The sequence below is a fragment of the Triturus cristatus genome, chromosome 10, assembly GCF_964204655.1.
Source record: "Triturus cristatus chromosome 10, aTriCri1.1, whole genome shotgun sequence".
Taxonomy (NCBI): Eukaryota; Metazoa; Chordata; class Amphibia; order Caudata; family Salamandridae; genus Triturus; species Triturus cristatus.
The window spans coordinates 273,021,357-273,039,075 of NC_140593.1; the positions used below are offsets into that span (position 1 = coordinate 273,021,357).

General features: G+C 43.0%; 1 protein-coding gene across 3 annotated transcripts in view; it reads right to left on the reverse strand.

Annotated features, from left to right (window-relative positions):
* The window catches only part of RBM48 (RNA binding motif protein 48), a 125,793-nt gene that overhangs the window by 95,496 nt on the left and 12,578 nt on the right, over positions 1-17,719 (reverse strand). For all 3 annotated transcript variants that reach the window (XR_014970048.1, XM_085631053.1, XM_085631054.1), the window contains exons 2-3: positions 11,448-11,638; positions 8,875-9,020 (exon numbers count right to left, since the gene is read on the reverse strand). Coding sequence is in view for 2 of the 3 variants with exons in the window: in XM_085631053.1 (XP_085487179.1) it covers positions 8,875-9,020; positions 11,448-11,638 (337 nt within the window). In the remaining variant the exon portion in view is untranslated. The remainder of the gene's footprint in view (positions 1-8,874; positions 9,021-11,447; positions 11,639-17,719) is intronic.

A 17,719-nucleotide genomic window follows, 5' to 3' on the forward strand; every position in this document is an offset into this window, starting at 1 on the left:
CTGACCTCGTCACGGCTCGACCGAAGCGGACCTACCACCAGAGCCCTGCTGACCGTGTCGCGGCTCGTCCCAAGCGGAACTACCATCCGAGCCCTGCAGACGACGTCGCGGCTCTCCCCGTCCGAGCCGCTCTGAGACCAGCATCCAAGGTCTGGCGCAGAGCCCTCCCGTGCCTGGCTGGCACTAAGACTGTCCCGCTACCCTACCCTCTTGAACGAACATTGAGACTCTGATAGGATCCCTCGATCCCTCTGTAAATATTGCTCGTATTGCTGCCGATAAAGAATCTAATCTCGCAACTACTATTGAGTCCTGTGTGGTGGTGTTACTGGGCCTAGTACGATCATAGGAGAAAGACCTCCCCGAGGGGGCTTCTCAGCGGCGCTCGGCTATAATTTTGCGGTAGGAAGGTGCCCGGAATAGTCTCCCGGACTACCCGGTGGGCCTCCCTCCAACAGTCTATAATCACAAACTATCACAAACTATCACTGTGGAAACCTGGCCATCAATATAATCACATACTATTTCTGTGAGGACATGGCATTCCTATAATCACACACTATCTGTGTGGGGACCTGGGCATCCCTATAATACCATAATAACACACTATCTCTGCCTGTGGAGACCAGGCATCTCTATAATCACACACTATCTCTGTGGAAACCTGACCATCAGTATAATCACACACTATCTCAGTGGAAACCTGGCCATCCCTATAATCACACACTATCTCAGTGGGGACCTGGGTATCCCTATTATCACACACAATATCTGTGGGGACTTGAACATTACTATAATCACACACATCTCTGTGGGGACTGGCATACTTATTATCACATACTATCTCTGTAGAAACCTGGCCATCAACATAATCACACACTATCTCTGTGGGGACCTGGGCATCCCTATAATCACACACCATCTCTGTGGGGACCCGGGCATCCCTATAATCACACACCATCTCTGTGGGGACCTTGACATCCCTATAATCACACACTATCTCTGTGGGGACCTGAGCATACCTATAATCACCCATTACCTCTGTGGGGACCTGGGCATAATTATAATCACACACTATCTTTGTTTGGACCTGGGCATCAATCTAAACAACCATGTGCTATCTTTGCAGTAGGACACTGCACCTGCCTTCTCTATGGGCAACCTGGTAACACCATTCTCACACACCATCTCAGTGAGGACCTAGACATCCTAAAAATCGCACACTATCTCTGTGGGGAGCTGGGCATTCCTACAATCACACACTATCTCTGTGGGGATCTGGACATCAATATAATTCATCACACACTATCTTCTTGAGGAATTGATCATGGCTATCATCACACACTATCTCACTGGTGACCTTGCCATGTGTATAATCACACAGTGTCTCTGTTGGGACCTGGGCTTCAATGTAATTACACTACTGCTTTGTGGGAATTTGAACATTATTATCATCACACACTATCTCTGCAGGGACATGTGTGTCTCTCATATAATTTTTCCATAGAGAGACTTGTACTTGAAAGTTGTCATACACTTTCGCTGCAGGTCTACAGTCACTATTGTGGGGATGTGGGCAACCCTATTATCACACATTATCTCTATGGGGGCCTAGGCTTCACTATAATCATACAACACAACAATCCCTGCAGGACTTGAGCAAGACTATAATCTGTGCACGCAACTGGGTATGACTATAATAACCTATCACTACAGGGACCTGAGCATTACTATTATAACATTCTCTATGTGGGGACTTGAACATAACTATGATCACTCACTATCTCTGTGGGGTTTTGAACATACCTATAATCACACAATATATTTGAGGGACCTTCAACATGAATATAACCACACACTATCTCAATATGGTCTTCAAGGTGAGTATAATTAAACGCTTTATTTGTGGAGACCTGAGCATTAATGTAATGAAACACTATTTCTACATGAACATCAGTATGACTATCATTGTATCCTATCTCTACAAGGACTTGAATATGACTATTATAACATTTTCTATGTGCCACACTCTCTCTGCACGAACCTGACAATCTCACACTATCTCTGGGGGAACTTTAACATGCCAATAATCACGCACTATCTCTGGGGGAACTTCAGCATGACAATCACACACTATCTCTGAGGGGACTTGAATATGACAATAATCACACACTATCTCTGCGGGGACTTCAGCATAACAATCACACACTTTCCTCTAAGGGGACTTGAACATGACAATAATCACACACTATCTTTGCGGGGACTTGAACGTGACAATAATCACACACTATCTTTGCGGGGACTAGAACATGCCAATAATCACACACTATCTCTGCGGGGACTTGAACACACCAATAATCACACACTATCTTTGTGGGGACTTGAACACACCAATAATCACACACTATCTTTACGGGGACTTGAATACACCAATAATCACACACTCTATCTATGGGGACCTGGGCACTTCTTGAATAACACTCTATATTTGCATGAATTGCAGCATGACTGTCATTGTACACTATCTGTAGAGGGACCTGAACCTGACTATAATCAAACATGATTATAATCGGTCACTGTTTTGGAGGATTTCAACATGTCTATAATCACACACTATCTGTGTGAGAACCTGGCATCCCTATAATGACAAACTATCTCATGTGACTAAAACGTAATTAGCATCAAATACCACTTCATTGGGGACTTAAGCATTAGTAAAACCACACATAATCTAGGCAGGACTTGAACATAAATATAAACACACACTATGCCTATAGGAACTTGGGAGTGACTACATTGAAACACAATTTTAAAAAAATCACGCCGTATCTCTGCAGTGGCTTAAAATGATTATCATCAATTACTCTCTCTGTCCGCTGTAGAACATTACTATAATAACATACAAAATCTTTGGGGCTTATCATCGCATAACATGCAAAGAAAATGATGCCTAGTGGTGAGGTTGATGAAAATGAACTAGGTAATCTCAACTTGACTTTCCTATCCGACCACATTGCAGGATGTTTGGCCTCTAAATAATCTTAACATTGTGTTGTTTCCTTATTCTTGAAAGTTTGTGAGCACTCAGTAACAGGCTAAATATCTGTAAATCTCTTTCCAGGGACTTCATATGCTATAGGCCTCCGCTGAGAAATTCATTATCATCACAGTCCATGTTCTGTGTGCTCGTAGGACACAATGAGCTATTTATATATGACTAAACTATCATGTAATTTAAGTACAGCACTGAAAAATTACATTTAGCCATTTGTTTATGAAGGCATTCAATCACAAATGATAATTATTGAGTAAGTCCCCACAAGGATGGTAACACATGTTCAAGACCCCACAAGGATGGTTCTGTGCGCACGATTAAAAAACAATATTTTTGCACATTTGAAGCAGGATCCTGTTTTATGAATTTTTTCTTAACATATTTCTGTTATTTGCATATTTTAAAACCATTGGGAAAGGTTAGTCCCCACAAGGCAGGTGTTCACACATAGTCCCCACAAGGATGGTAACACGTGTATGTGTGGGTGGCTCTGTGTGTGTGTGGGTGGCTGTGTGTGTGTGTGTGTGTGTGTGTGTGTGGGAGGCTCTATGTGTGTGTGGGAGGCTCTGTGTGGGTGGCTTTTTTGTAGGTGGCTCTATGCGTGGTGGCTCTGTCTGTGTGTGGATAACTGTGTGTGTGTGTGTAGGTGGCTCTGTGGGTGGCTCTGTGTGTGGGTTGCTCTATGTGAGTGGCTCTGTGTGGGTGGCTCTGTGTGGGTGGCTCTGTGTGGGTGGGTGGCTTTGTGTGTGTGGCTCTGTGTGTGGGTGCAAATGCAATAGGTCTCGCATTTGAGAGTGATTAAGCTATTGACATTGTAAATAACAATGCCGTTTCTTTAAATGTTTTAAAAACAAAAACATAAACAAAAATAATGTCATGAGCAATGCCAATAGCTCTAACTTTAACAATGCCGAGACCATTGCATTGTAAATGCTTGTTTTTAGCCTGTCCTAACAAACGAGATTACAATTTACACTGGCTGGGACATAACCAACAAATATAATCAGGGGTACCAACCTTTATAACGCTGCCTTTACCACACAGGTACGTTTTTGTGCCTTTGCCATGCTTGGTAAGTATTGGTAAGGTACATATAATTAAATTATATGTATGGTTTAGGGGTGGGTAGTGCTAAAGAGCAGTACGGATAATTTTAGGGTAGGGTAAAGGGGGGTTTCCCCCCACAAGAAGAAAAAATAATAATATATATATATATATATATTCACAGAAAAAACCATAGGTTTCACACATGTTATAGTTAGCTGGACATTTTACTGATAAAAAACCAATGAAATTCCCCCGTTATAGTTACTGCAGGCAACTATAACTCACGCGACCGCAATCCTCTGCTGATGCTAATACTGTTTTTAGACACTTATTTGCCCATGTCTTCTTCCATTAAATTTTAGCTTTACATATATTACAAATATTTTTTTTTCATAAAGACACATATGTCATCAGCAGAAGATTGCGGTCGCGTGAGTTATAGTTGCCTGCAGTAACTATAACGGGGGAATTTCATTGGTTTTTTATCAGTAAAATGTCCAGCTAACTATAACATGTGTGAAACCTATGGTTTTTTCAGTGAATTTGCAAGGTTTTTTAAATGCTAAGTTACTTTACGCCATTCGTGGCGTGCGCGCCCAGTTAACGCAGTTCGTTCCGTGCGCGCACGGTGCGCTTCGCGCACCGTGCGCGCACAGTGAGCACGCGGTGCGCTTCGCGCACCGCGCGCCCACTTTACGCAGTTAGTGCCGTGCACGCACAGTGGTCACGCGGTGCGCTGCGCGCACCGCGTGCCCACGTTAAGCGGGATGGGCCATGTACGCACGATGCGCTTCGCGCACCGTGCGCACATGGGGGACATATTTTGTGCATCTTTGTGAAATGTATTCTTTCTTAACTTCCTACCCATGATAAGCCATGCACAAATGGTGCCCTTCGGGCACCATTTGCACACGGGGTGGGGAGAATGTGGATAATTTTTTTTTTTTTTACTATTTTTTACCGTGCGCGTACGGTAAGCGTAATCGGCGATTTTCCGAAAAAAATTTTTTATTTTTATTTGGGCTTGGGGGTGGTTTGGGGACCCCTGTATCAATGCTGGGTGGTTAGGATCTCATTAAACTGCCTCTTTACACATTTTTGGGGTTGGTTTTTGCTGCCCTACTCAGGAAGCGAGAGAGAAAATGGCGGCCGCCGCTTCCTGGTTTCGACCGATTCGAATGTTTACTAAGAACTAAGAGCCAATCAGAATCGCGCTCGCGCACGCCACCGTACGCGTACGGTAAGCTTACGGTAAGCGCACGGTAAGCGCACCGTAAGCTGCCACAGATATATATATTGATTTAAAGGCTATTTTCTCAGAATCTACTGAACAGATTTACACCAAACCTACAAAAGGCACTTCCTTGACCAGGGGACTACCTCTCTGCCAAATTTCATTAAATTCTGTTCAGCCGTTCGGGCTGTAGCCCTGTCTAAAGGTCCTATGGAAAAATGCATGGGAAAAACGCGTTTTGGGACCCCCCTTTTATCTCAGCCCCCGCTTGACGAATCCCCCCGAGACTTTCAGGGTAGGAGCGGAGCGTAGCGCCCCACCTATTTTGAAAAATTCGCGAGGATTCGTCGACCGGCGCCAAAGTTATTCAAAATAGAATGTTGCGGATTTCCTATGGAAACGTGGTCCTAACTATAACTACCTACTGGCGACCGCCAGTAGGTAATATATATATATATATATATATATATATATATATACACACATATATACATACATACATACACACACACATACATATATATATGTTTATTTCCAAAGTTTGCGGTCTGCTGACGTGCTCCTAACCGCTGGTGGTGCAAGTAAAGAGCGCTACCGCAAGGGCTTTTAAAATACGAACAACACTTTTCCTCCATCATAAGAAAAGTATGCACTCAGGCATGCAAGAAATCAGTGTTTATTTCAAACAGTGCTCGACACAACGCGTTTTGGATGCTAAATCAACCTCTGTCAACTAACTAGCGCCATGTTTCAAAGAGATTATATACTCTTCATGTGATACCAATTAAGTCAACATAGACAAAATGCTTCAAATATTTGTCACATTACAGTTTGTAAAACCACCTATCACATGGAAATAATGCAAATGTAAACTTTGGCACTGTGCAACAGCCTGTGCAGTCCAAATTATGCTTGTATTACACCACAGTTAACTCCAAAGACATCCAATCGATTTAAACTGTTCATAACTCATCTGAAAACTCAAAATAACTGCGTTAAAGGGTTCTCTCGCTCTCTCTCATTCGGGTTCTGATGCACTCATAAATCTAAATGTGAATGTTCTTAGTGCATGATACTGCATCGTGCTGCTGATCGTTTTAAGTAAAGTACTGAATATAAAAATAGCAGAGATTAAAGGGTCTGGCAACTATGGATTCACAAAACATGGTCTGCTGCCACCACTGCTCGATGTACTAAACCCATGACAGGGATGCTAAGCATGTCCAGGACCTCACTCATTTCAAGGAACAGGCATAGGCCTCTATGCACCCACTAGATTAGTGTCAGGCTAGAGCCAACAATCAGAAAGCAGGATACCAGACACATGCAGTCGTGCACTAAGGGCAGGGGAACACAACTGTACACCAAGGACAGGGGAACACAACGGTACACCATGCAAGGTACACTGCCGCGCCAACAGTTATCGTTGGCAAAAGGATTCTGAGTGCTGAATGAAAGCGGATTCATTTAGGACAGTTGAGGAAGATGCTCTCTTTTTGTTTGAATAGATCCTGCACATAATTCATAGCGGTAATGGACAATATGATCTGGAGTAGGATATGTTTTTATCTCTACTGTTACCTCCACCTAACATTTCAGAAATGTGGCCTTCATATTGGAAAAGAATTCGTATTAAGTCACAAGCAAAGTATGTCCTGACACAAATGGTCCTGTCTATAGGGATGCTGTAAATTAGCATAGTGCTGATGGACTGTGCCAGGGTGATCAGATGCCCAAATACCAGTCCCTTTCATTTGCAGCTTTACAATACAAACACCATCATACAAAGATGTAAATGTAAATGTGCAGATATTTATATAGCGCAAATCACCAACCGGTCTCTAAGCGCTTGCTTAGGGAACCCGTCCTGGTATTCCCCTGTGAGATAACCCAGCAGGGCATCCACAAGGTGAAAGCCAGGCATCCCGCCGCGAGGGGCCATTGTGGAGATTAAGCAAGCTATTGCCCAGAGTCGCAGAGTGTGAACCCATGAATCAAGTATGCACTGGAGCGAGAATTATCGAGTCCATGGACAATTTATGGACTCAAGACCCAGCCGAGCCGGGAATTGAACCCTGGCCCCGGGCTGACCTCTGCTTCCAGGTCTGCCTACTCTAACCAGTGAGCCACACTTCTCCACAGAAGAGGACCTTCGAATGAATGAACACCTGGCAACCCCAATCTGGTCCAATTTTCAAATGTCCTACTTTTCTACACAAGTGTAAGTCTCTGACTCATCTGAAGCCTTTTAAAGTAGCTTAAAGGTTGAACATGGTGCTTTTACAAAACAAAAAGAAAACCTAAAAAGAAAATTACCTTCTTATATACTCTCTTCTGAACAGAGTGTAAAGTGTGAGGCAGCTGTGTCTTTGGAAAGCCCACACGCCCCCTTCAACACTAGGATGGCAACAAGCAGTAATTCCATGTACCAGTTCATAGAGTGCATCTCTCTGACCTGGAAAGAGAGACGCCTACGAAATGACCCCTAGTCTTTGTTTGGAATGGGACGAGATGAAAACTCTTTTTCAAACTATTGTCGAAGAGGACAGTCACCCACTGTAAAGCTGAACTCACATACTGTTGCACACATAATTCTGCAATGTTCCCCCACAAGATGCGCCCTGTGATCAACAGCAACCACTGACGACCTCCCATTGGATCTGCCCTCCAGCAGATTAACCCTTCTTACTCGATTTACCCTGCTCACCTCAGTCGGAAAGCTGCGTGTCGACCACCACACACAATCTAATCCGAAGAAATGACGTTCAAAACCCCTACTTACTGCCATCTAGAGTAGTATCATCCATCACTACGAAAATTGGCTGGGGCCTGCCTCGTCAAGGACACCCCCTTACCTTAAAGCCTGCTCAGCTGTGTGTTCACTTTTCTTTTGTTCTTAAGATTACCTCACCACCATGCAATCTTCTTTATGTAGCAATGCATAATTACTCATATTGTACCAAATAACGTAACAAATCTGTATGATATATACAAGAACCTGCTATTCTTTACCCAATGTTACACTGAAGTTAAATCATTACCTATGTTTCTTATTCACTACGTTTGCATCTAAATACTATCTGCAATCATAATGTATTTGCTTATATGCAGAATGTAATCTAGGATGACCACCTAACTCTAGGTCATTACAGACACTGTCTGTAGTCATGAACTTTTCACCTGCAAATCATTGATTTCTGGCGTGTTACCACACTAGTTCAATGGAAGCAAAACAAGATTACAGCACACCAACTGCATTAGGCTAGCACACAAAAGTCCAGCACCAGAAACATTGCCATAATGACCTGAAAGGAGGAAGTCGCCCTAACAAAAATAATCAAAACATTGTTATATCAAAGTTGAAATCACACAGCTGGATGAAATCCTGTATGACTGAGGGACCCTGAAGGGCCAAAAAAGTTACATATGGCTCAAATTTGGTAACCCTAGTTCCACAACATATTGATGACTAAATAGTTCTCAGCATATCTCTAAATTGATCAAAATACAACCTCGAGCAATAATTTCTGAACCCGACCTTTATTGGAAGTTGTTCTGGCTATATATTTTCTTCTGTCTTGTAGTTTCTCTCGTGTTTCCTGAACAGTTTCAAATTCTGGAGCGTAACACACATGAAGCACACCTCCGAAAAAACTGCGCTCATCCAGTTTTCTTTTTGCCACCCTACAAAAAAAATATATATATATATATTATCTTTCTCCTTTCACTTTGGAGATGCAATGATGCTGTACCTCTCAGACAGACAGATTGTGTTTATATTTATTATTTTAATTTGTTCAGGAAAATATATACTACAAAAATGTTCAATTATATCAACATTTATTTACATATACATTTCCAGAATATTATCTGCAGAAAACAAAAATGCATGCTACTGTTTATTGGTACATCTTCACTGGATTCACCCATGAGGGAAACCAGTGAGACGTTTCTGGGTGATGGGTGTTTTGTAGATTACAGGGATTTATAGGGTAAATGTAATATTCACTAGTAAACTATGACAGTATTTTAGCATGATTAGGTATTGAGATATGAGAGCAGTTACTGATGTGGTAAGATACCTTTAGTGAGCAAACCTTCACATAAACTTACTTAAAGATGAGAAACCCAGAATTTTGAACACGTGTACTAGCTTTAAATATAAATTCTGTCAGAGTAACAAGGCATCTGGGCCATGCCATATGGGTTTTAGAAGAGAGCACCCATTCCAACATTCATTGAAGATAGCAAGGATTTGTGAGGTTAATTTGTGGATGATACCAGTCTCTCTCCCGGGACTGTAAATGACAAGGATGCTAAGATAGCATGACAACGTCTAAAATATACCACTGCAATCAAGTAAAAACAGAATTATGTGCAGTGCTTCGATTGTGTTATTTTAACTAGATGCAGCCTTGGAAAAAATATTTTGCGCTGCCTCTGTTAAGGTTATGAACAGACAACAGCAGTTTTCTGAGACTCTCAGCCCATAGTTTGCTATCCACAAATGAGCATCTATAAAAGAAATAGTGAACAACAATACATGCCAAGAGTGACCAAGCTATAAAAACTGCAAAAGCTTCCCTTGGACCTAAAAAGTACAGAGTTTAAAATAATTAAGAACAACAAAGGTCCTGTATGTGTCATTTGTCAAATTGTTCCGATTCTGTGCAACAATCCTTTATATACAAAGTATATACAAAAGGATCTACAACAAGTCACAGTGATGCTCTGTGAACACACTGAGCAAGTGGGTGCACTGATAAAAGATAATAACATGATCATGAGTAAGACAGTAGACAATAAAATTGGGTGTTATAGGGCTAATCAATAACTAATCATAGTAATGAATGAATCATTTGTTGTGGATTAGCAGCAACTTCTTAAAAAACTGTCTTTATGCCCAATACTGTGAACGATGTTTCGACCGTCAGAACATTTTAGAGAGTCATCATCAGGTCAAAAATCATTTTGCAGATCTTATAAGTAGATACCAATTGACTTGGCAGGTGGTGTCCAGGGGAAGAAACCTTCCCGGTCCTGAATTCAGGGCAGCACGTAAAGTGTTAACACTAGATGGATTCAGGATTGAATTACATGAATTTAACCAAGCTGGAGAAAGAAACCAGGAACCTGCCAATACTCACTGGGGCAATACCCGATGATTAGGCCAGCTTCTAGAGTTACTGCTTATACAGCAAGTCGGGCTCCTAGGCTGTTGCAGTGGACTAAATCTTGCTGAATTCTTACACGGACGAGCTGTCAGCTGGATTCAGTCATTCACAGAGCAATTGTGGATTGTTATAGATCTTTTTTTATATACTTTGTATATAAAGGATTGTTGCACCAAATGTAGATCTCCTAACATGTTTACATTTATTTTCTCGCTTGATTCTTTGACAATCACCAATTGTTTTTTAATAATTTGACAAATGATACCTACAGGGACTTTTGTTCCTAATTACTAAGCGTGACCAAGTGGCACCATGATCCAAATATCAGACAAAACTGGCAAAGCTGATCTCTATACTTTGCAAGTTGGCTTTAGATCAACTAAACTGAGTGGATGCTGGAGTTACAACGTCCCCTCCTCTGCAAAGAATGGGACTGGCAATGAAAATCAGTTGATGTTTTTAGGTGCAGTGTTTGGACAGATGGTATCATAAACATAGGAAAATCATTGACAAAGTTATAGACAGTTGTCTGACGTCTATTTGTATAGCATGATACTTTTTACTTTGCAGCAAATGAAAAGCCTCTTTTGCTTTATATCATCAGATAATTGGTACCCTGAAGCAACTTAATTGTCTGCATGACATAAGACGCAAAACTAGGGTAACTTTTATAAAATAAATGGAAACAAGAAGGGAACAGCGCAAATCTCCTGAAGTGGTAGAAACAAAGCAAATGAACATTACTGCAGGATTCAATTGTTTACACACATTTTTATAGGTGTTATCAAATACTTTGCCCTTTGCAAAAAATATTTATTTACTGCTCTATTCATTTGGAGAAACAAGCGCAACAAACATAGTTCGAAAGACTTAAGTATAATCTTCTGCTTTGAGCACTTGCAGGGGTTGTGGGAAAGAATGTGCAAAATGATGGTACCTGGCACTGTGCAATCTATGAAACTTGATTAGGTAAACTTCAGTAAATTCTTCTGCAGGATACTCATCCAGGGCATGGTACTCCTCTATGGTACCAAATAATGCAAAATGTTCTATCAACTCATTCATGACACCAATTGCGGGTACGCCTTGCACCATCAAATAACGGGACTCCAAGTTAATTGTATAAACCTGCAAAAGTAGAAATAATGTATTTAAATGTCATGATTTTTTCAATTGCCATTTAAATATGCACCACAGAAGATGAAATTTAAGAACAGTAAATAATTGAAAACATGCATTGCTGCGTCCCATTCATCTATATTATTAACTTAGCTCAATGTAACTTTATTTGGAAACTGTGTGCCATAAACTAAGAAACTTTGCGCACAGTTAATAAAGTCAATAAAATCCAAATGTTTATGAAATTACACAATATTTTATGGAGCCTTGTTCTTTCAAGAGGAATGTGATGAGTTGCAGATCCTTGGCCAATGTACCCACTGTAACAAACATTCCCTTTGATGCCGTCCTTACAAATATTTCATATAGATTTGTTACATAAAACAGTTGCTTGGAGGCTCCGATTACAATGATAAATCACAAAGGACTCTTGCAAGCACGCCTCAGCCCACTGTAATTTTGCTTTTAGAAGAAACCTAAGTGCCAGGACAGTAACTGGTTCCTTGCTATAAAAACAGTAGCCAAATAACATGCATCGCCATGTCCAACAATCCTCTTTACTAAGAGCAATATGGCACCCAGAAGGAATATCTAGTGCCAAATGGGGAGTTACTGGGGAGCAAGCCCAAGCTAGTGGCAAAGGCAGACCCAACAAATATGGCTCTGGGGTACCAGTTTTGATACTCCTTTGCACTTTAGGAGCTCTGATGATTTCCTGGCTTCGATCACAGCCAGTTTTCTATCCCAAATCCCTCATTTTGGCACAGTAGTCTTTCTGTGGTAAATATATCCATCCACATGTTCATACAGCAATGGTATGTTTTCAGGTATAATGGAGGTACCTTGGGGAGCTCACACTGGATAGTGACTCTGTAGCTTTAACCTGCATTGTCACAATGCAGCTGTTCTGTTATAGGATTGTCTCTTATGTTACATATTTAAAATGGGTGGTTCACTATGAAAATCAAATGTGCCATTAGCTTGTCAACAGTTAATGTTTTAATGTTCTGAATGCAGTCTTTGCTGCTCCATTGTTCTGGCCTAACCTGAACCATTTTATAATGTTTGCGCGAAAGATGGTGATCCAGTGAGTTGAGAGAAGAATGAGGAGAAGGTGCTGCAAGGTCACATAGCCCGAGCCCTCTGGGGTTTAAGCCCAGACTGTAGAGGTGAAGATGTCCACCAGAGGCACCCTTTGGTGCATTTCCCGGACGCACATTTCCCAATTAGTGGGCAAGGGCCACTCTTCGCTCTTATATCATATGCCATTGATTGGAGAAATGCTTCCCTTGTCACTTGTGAAGAAGCTGGGGTGATAGGTAGGTATGTACTTGTATAGATTGGAATTATGCTTCAGGCACCCAATTTCAACACAAAAGTGTTAATGATGACTCCAGCAATCTTACAGAAAAAAGACAGCTCTGGGGAGAGAGTAAGACACTTAGGCCCCGATTAGGTGGTATTTAACACACCCAGTAAATACCAATACCATAGAGAGAGGTATTTACCCAGTGCAGTAAATACATCATGCTTCGAGTTTGGCCGTTAAACTGAGGCATAACTTATTGATTCAGCTATTTATTGAACTGAAGTCCTCAGTTTTACATTTTTACCAAGCTTTTTCCCTATAATTTTCAGCAGATTTTACCTGGCACAATCTTTCGGAATGAAACAGCATGGTGAGATAAATATTGCAGATCCTGTGTAAACTTTTATTTCTGGGGATTGGAATTTAACCACCCAGACCTAATCACAGCATCAATATAAATGGGAATTAGTCACCCTGCTCCTTCAAGCATGTAGAGAAGGGATTCTATGGCAGGACCAGGAGGCGAGGATTATGCTATACTTTGTGTTTATTAATACAGCTGCCGTATTAACATATCAACAGAAACGTCATGTCCCATAACCCCAGAGAAAATGAAGTTGCAAAGAAACAAGTCCAAAACCAATCAGGTGTTGAGAGTATCTGTAAAAGGTTTAGTCCCTCTTCTATTGTCCTCTTTCTTCGCTGTTCACAGCCCGTGTCTGTTAAATGCTGAGACTCCAGTCCCCTTTCAGGTTTATTGCAGTTTTATTATTTCATGCTATTCCGCTTGATTTTGTCGTTGTAGTGAAGCGTGTAGGCCTCGAGCCCATAAGCGGCTACGGGAAAGCCTCTATGCTCCTTTGCGGCTGCTCACCAATTTATTTCCCTCACCCTGAGGTCTTCAGGAGTCCATCAACCGCTAGAGGGCACGCACCTCTCACATGTCAATTTCAGGTGCTTGTTTTCGTTCTACTGTGGCGTGCATGCCAGTTTTCCTGTATTGCTGAGCGCTTCTGTTCGCGGTGGTAACGAGCTGGGTGGCCCAGTCAGCCTGGAGCCAGAACACCCTCCGGGGTAGGTTATTTTAGGAGGAGCGACTCCCACATAAGTGCAGACACTGTCCAGGCTGCCATCCCACCCCTCCCCCCCCCTCCACCCCCAAAGAGTGCCCATTTAAGAATAAGGGCGAGTTGTCTGCAGAGGCTTTTCCTTAGTCCTCATATAAAATTATAGGCCTTACAAGGCCACCCCTCCTCCCATCGGCCTCATGGAGGCTGAGGGGAGAACCTGCTGGGACTTTGGCCCAGTGGTCGAGGCAGGCGGGCAACTAGAGCCAGATTTCGGGGTTTCGGGGGGGTGGCTCAAAAAGATTTGGAGGGGGGGGGGGGGCGCTAAGCCTTCCAGCCACAGGCAGAGTGGCTGTAAGAAGGGGTGAAAACACAACAAAAGCCTAATTAACGAGTAAATGGTTTTTTAAAGACCTGTGAAGTACTCGGGTGCGGCAGCAATTAGACGGGGGTGCTGAAGCCCATTGAGCCCAATGGGTGTTGCGCGCCTGGGTCGAAGTGGGCGGGATCGGCAGGGCACGGCGTGCCCCTACTTCTTAAATTTCATAGAGTCCGTTCCCCTACTTTCTTATTTTAAACATGCCTCCCTGAAGGCAGAAATTCCCAAGGCCGATAGCTGAGGCTCGGCTTTTGGGGAAGGGCGGAACAGGCAGAAAAGGAAAAAGTCGCTGTCTTTTCCTTCATGCCGAGAGAAAACAAGGACAGTGTCCAGTTCTCTACCCACCCACCTCTTTGTTCCCCCTCTCGCTCCTCCTCATTTAGTGAAACAGAGACTTCAAGTAACAGGTATTACCTCCTCTTTCCTCCTTTCGTTTATTTGCTCCCTTATGAAATGGATCTAAAAAAGAAAAACACTTTTGCTTGAAACCTCGTCTTTTCTGACACTTTTCAATTTTTAAGTGCAGCCTCGAGGTGCAGAGAAATAAAACATTAAAAATAACTAACTAAAAGCAAGACAGAATGGTTGCAAGGTGGCCAGATTAATTTATTCACACCTAAACACATTTGCGCCATTTTACAGTGTTTACCAGTGAAGCGCTACTTTTGTTTTCTCGTCACTGTTCTAACAACATTGTTTTCCCTGGGTGGGAAAGTGCACTATTCCTTAAGGTACTGAAACACCTGCTTGATGGGTAAATTGGAAAACAAAATGCATACCGCGGCTCTGTATTTACAAATGTGGTCTTTTTAAACCATACTGCTTATGTTTTGTATGGATATAAGCAACGGGCATTGAAGCGGGTCCCTTCTGGGCCCTGTAGTCATGGCCTTAACTTTTCAGGCAAAAACACTCACTAATTTCTGAATAATGAGTGTAAAAAGAAAAAGGTAACCATGTTGTTCCTGCGTACATTTCACATGCTTTACTTAATCTTGCATTCCCTATGAGTGTTGCTTTTTCAGGGAAGGCATGGCTTGGCAGTTCGGGCTGGACTGTTCCCATGAGGCACAGGGTCAGACTGATTTGCATATGGCCATGTCTGAACTGGGGTGGCAGAGTGGGCTAAAGAACGGTGATGGATCAAACCCAGATCTGTTGACTGGGTGTGAGTGTTTGATTGGTTCTGATGCTCCGTCCATCACCACCCCTTTTTGTACCGCTTTGTTCGCCATAAGTTGGCAGGGTATGCTCAGACGTGAGTCCCTTGCTCACTTTGCCTCTGGATTCAAGCAAGCCTGGCTGAAGACGGCTGAAATGCCAGAAACCGGTCCTAGGAAGCTTGTTTCCGGTCCAGGGAAGGCATGGCTTGGCAGTTCGGGCTGGACTGTTCCAATGAGGCACAGGGTCAGACTGATTTGCATATGGCCATGTCTGAACTGGGGTGGCAGAGTGGGCTAAAGAACGGTGATGGATCAAACCCAGATCTGTTGACTGGGTGTGAGTGTTTGATTGGTTCTGATGCTCCGTCCATCACCACCCCTTTTTGTACCGCTTTGTTCGCCATAAGTTGGCAGGGTATGCTCAGACGTGAGTCCCTTGCTCACTTTGCCTCTGGATTCAAGCAAGCCTGGCTGAAGACGGCTGAAATGCCAGAAACCGGTCCTAGGAAGCTTGTTTCCGGTCCAGGGAAGGCATGGCTTGGCAGTTCGGGCTGGACTGTTCCCATGAGGCACAGGGTCAGACTGATTTGCATATGGCCATGTCTGAACTGGGGTGGCAGAGTGGGCTAAAGAACGGTGATGGATCAAACCCAGATCTGTTGACTGGGTGTGAGTGTTTGATTGGTTCTGATGCTCCGTCCATCACCACCCCTTTTTGTACCGCTTAATTTTGTTTTAGGCAGCATATTGCTCTTGTCTAGTGCGTAATTTGAATCGAGTCACATCCAGGTGTTTATAGCGGGTCAGTGCAGTGCAAGTTTCTCTCAGTGGGGCAGTATGGTTTTCAGTGGGGGAGAGGATGTGGCACTATGGTCAGAGCCGCTGAATTTGGAACTGGGGAACGAGGTCCAGCCTTCAAGACCAGTCCCCCAGACCACTCCCCCTGAGGGGGAACATTCCTATGCTAGACCTTAGAAGGCCCGCAAGACCTTAGTAGTCCTGGTGTCTTAGCACCAGCAGGTGGACCCTAGCAGTGGCAAATGTGGGTTAACCTTGAAGGCCTGTCCGCCACAATTCATTCTGAAGTTCACCTCCAGTCTTGCAGGCAGGCCTATGAAGCAGCACACCATAGAGTGACAGTGACTCTGTCACTGAGGTCACAAGACCCTTGAGCAGGGTAGCTCTCGGGCAGTGCGACCGCACCCGCCGCTGACCAGCTGCAATCCGTGCAGCTAACAGCGGTGGGGCAGAGGGGCCGGGTAAGGGGGGATTTTGAGGGACGATGCAGAGGGGAAATTAAATAAACAATTCATTTTCCCTATGCATCGTCCCTCGAAATCACCCCTTACCCGGCCCCACCGATGTTACCTGCAAGGACCGCGGCTGGCGCTGACTTCAGGTGGGGACGTTTCGTTTGCAAGTATAATATGGTTTTAAAAGCACTTCCTGCCTCCTTCCTGGCCTCCAACAATTTTCGGCAGCAATAAAAATGTCATGATAACTCCAGTGATTAATGTTCTTAGAGAGAGATGGTGTTTTGTCTAATAGACGTTTTGACTCATGGAAAGGAAGTGCAGAGGGTTAATGTGCCTGCTGCTTAGAACATGTACCATGCAGTTAAAAGGCTAACATAGAACAGTGAGCTCTTAACTGTCATGTAAGAGCTGCATGCAAACTGCAAGGTATAAATTAGTGCGTTCTGGTTTTTTCCCCAGTCTTTGATTATCCTAATAATGCAGAAAAAGGGTTCATTTGGGTAGAAATCAATTCTGATTATTAAAGAGAACCACCAACCAGGTATTATGTTTTAAATTCCGAGTTTGTGTTTCTCCAGACCAATCACTATTAAACTATTCTGCCTACTAGTATGGTTGTCATGTGACTCTTACACCTTACAGCAGCACAAGTCACATTTTTTAGGAACTTTTGATCCGTATCAGCTATAAACAATTTACTACTTAAAATCGTCAGATTATGCAGCAGATGATGTATTATTTGGCAAATATGGCAGAGTACTAATTATGTGTAAATCATTTGCACACTTGCCATTTACATTTGAACTGCTCTTGTGGAAAAATGTAGGGGAAGTGCCGATGACAAAAACTCCATGGCTGTGAGACAAATGGCTTGCGATTCCACTTTTAAGGATATTTGGGACATTCTGTGATTGGA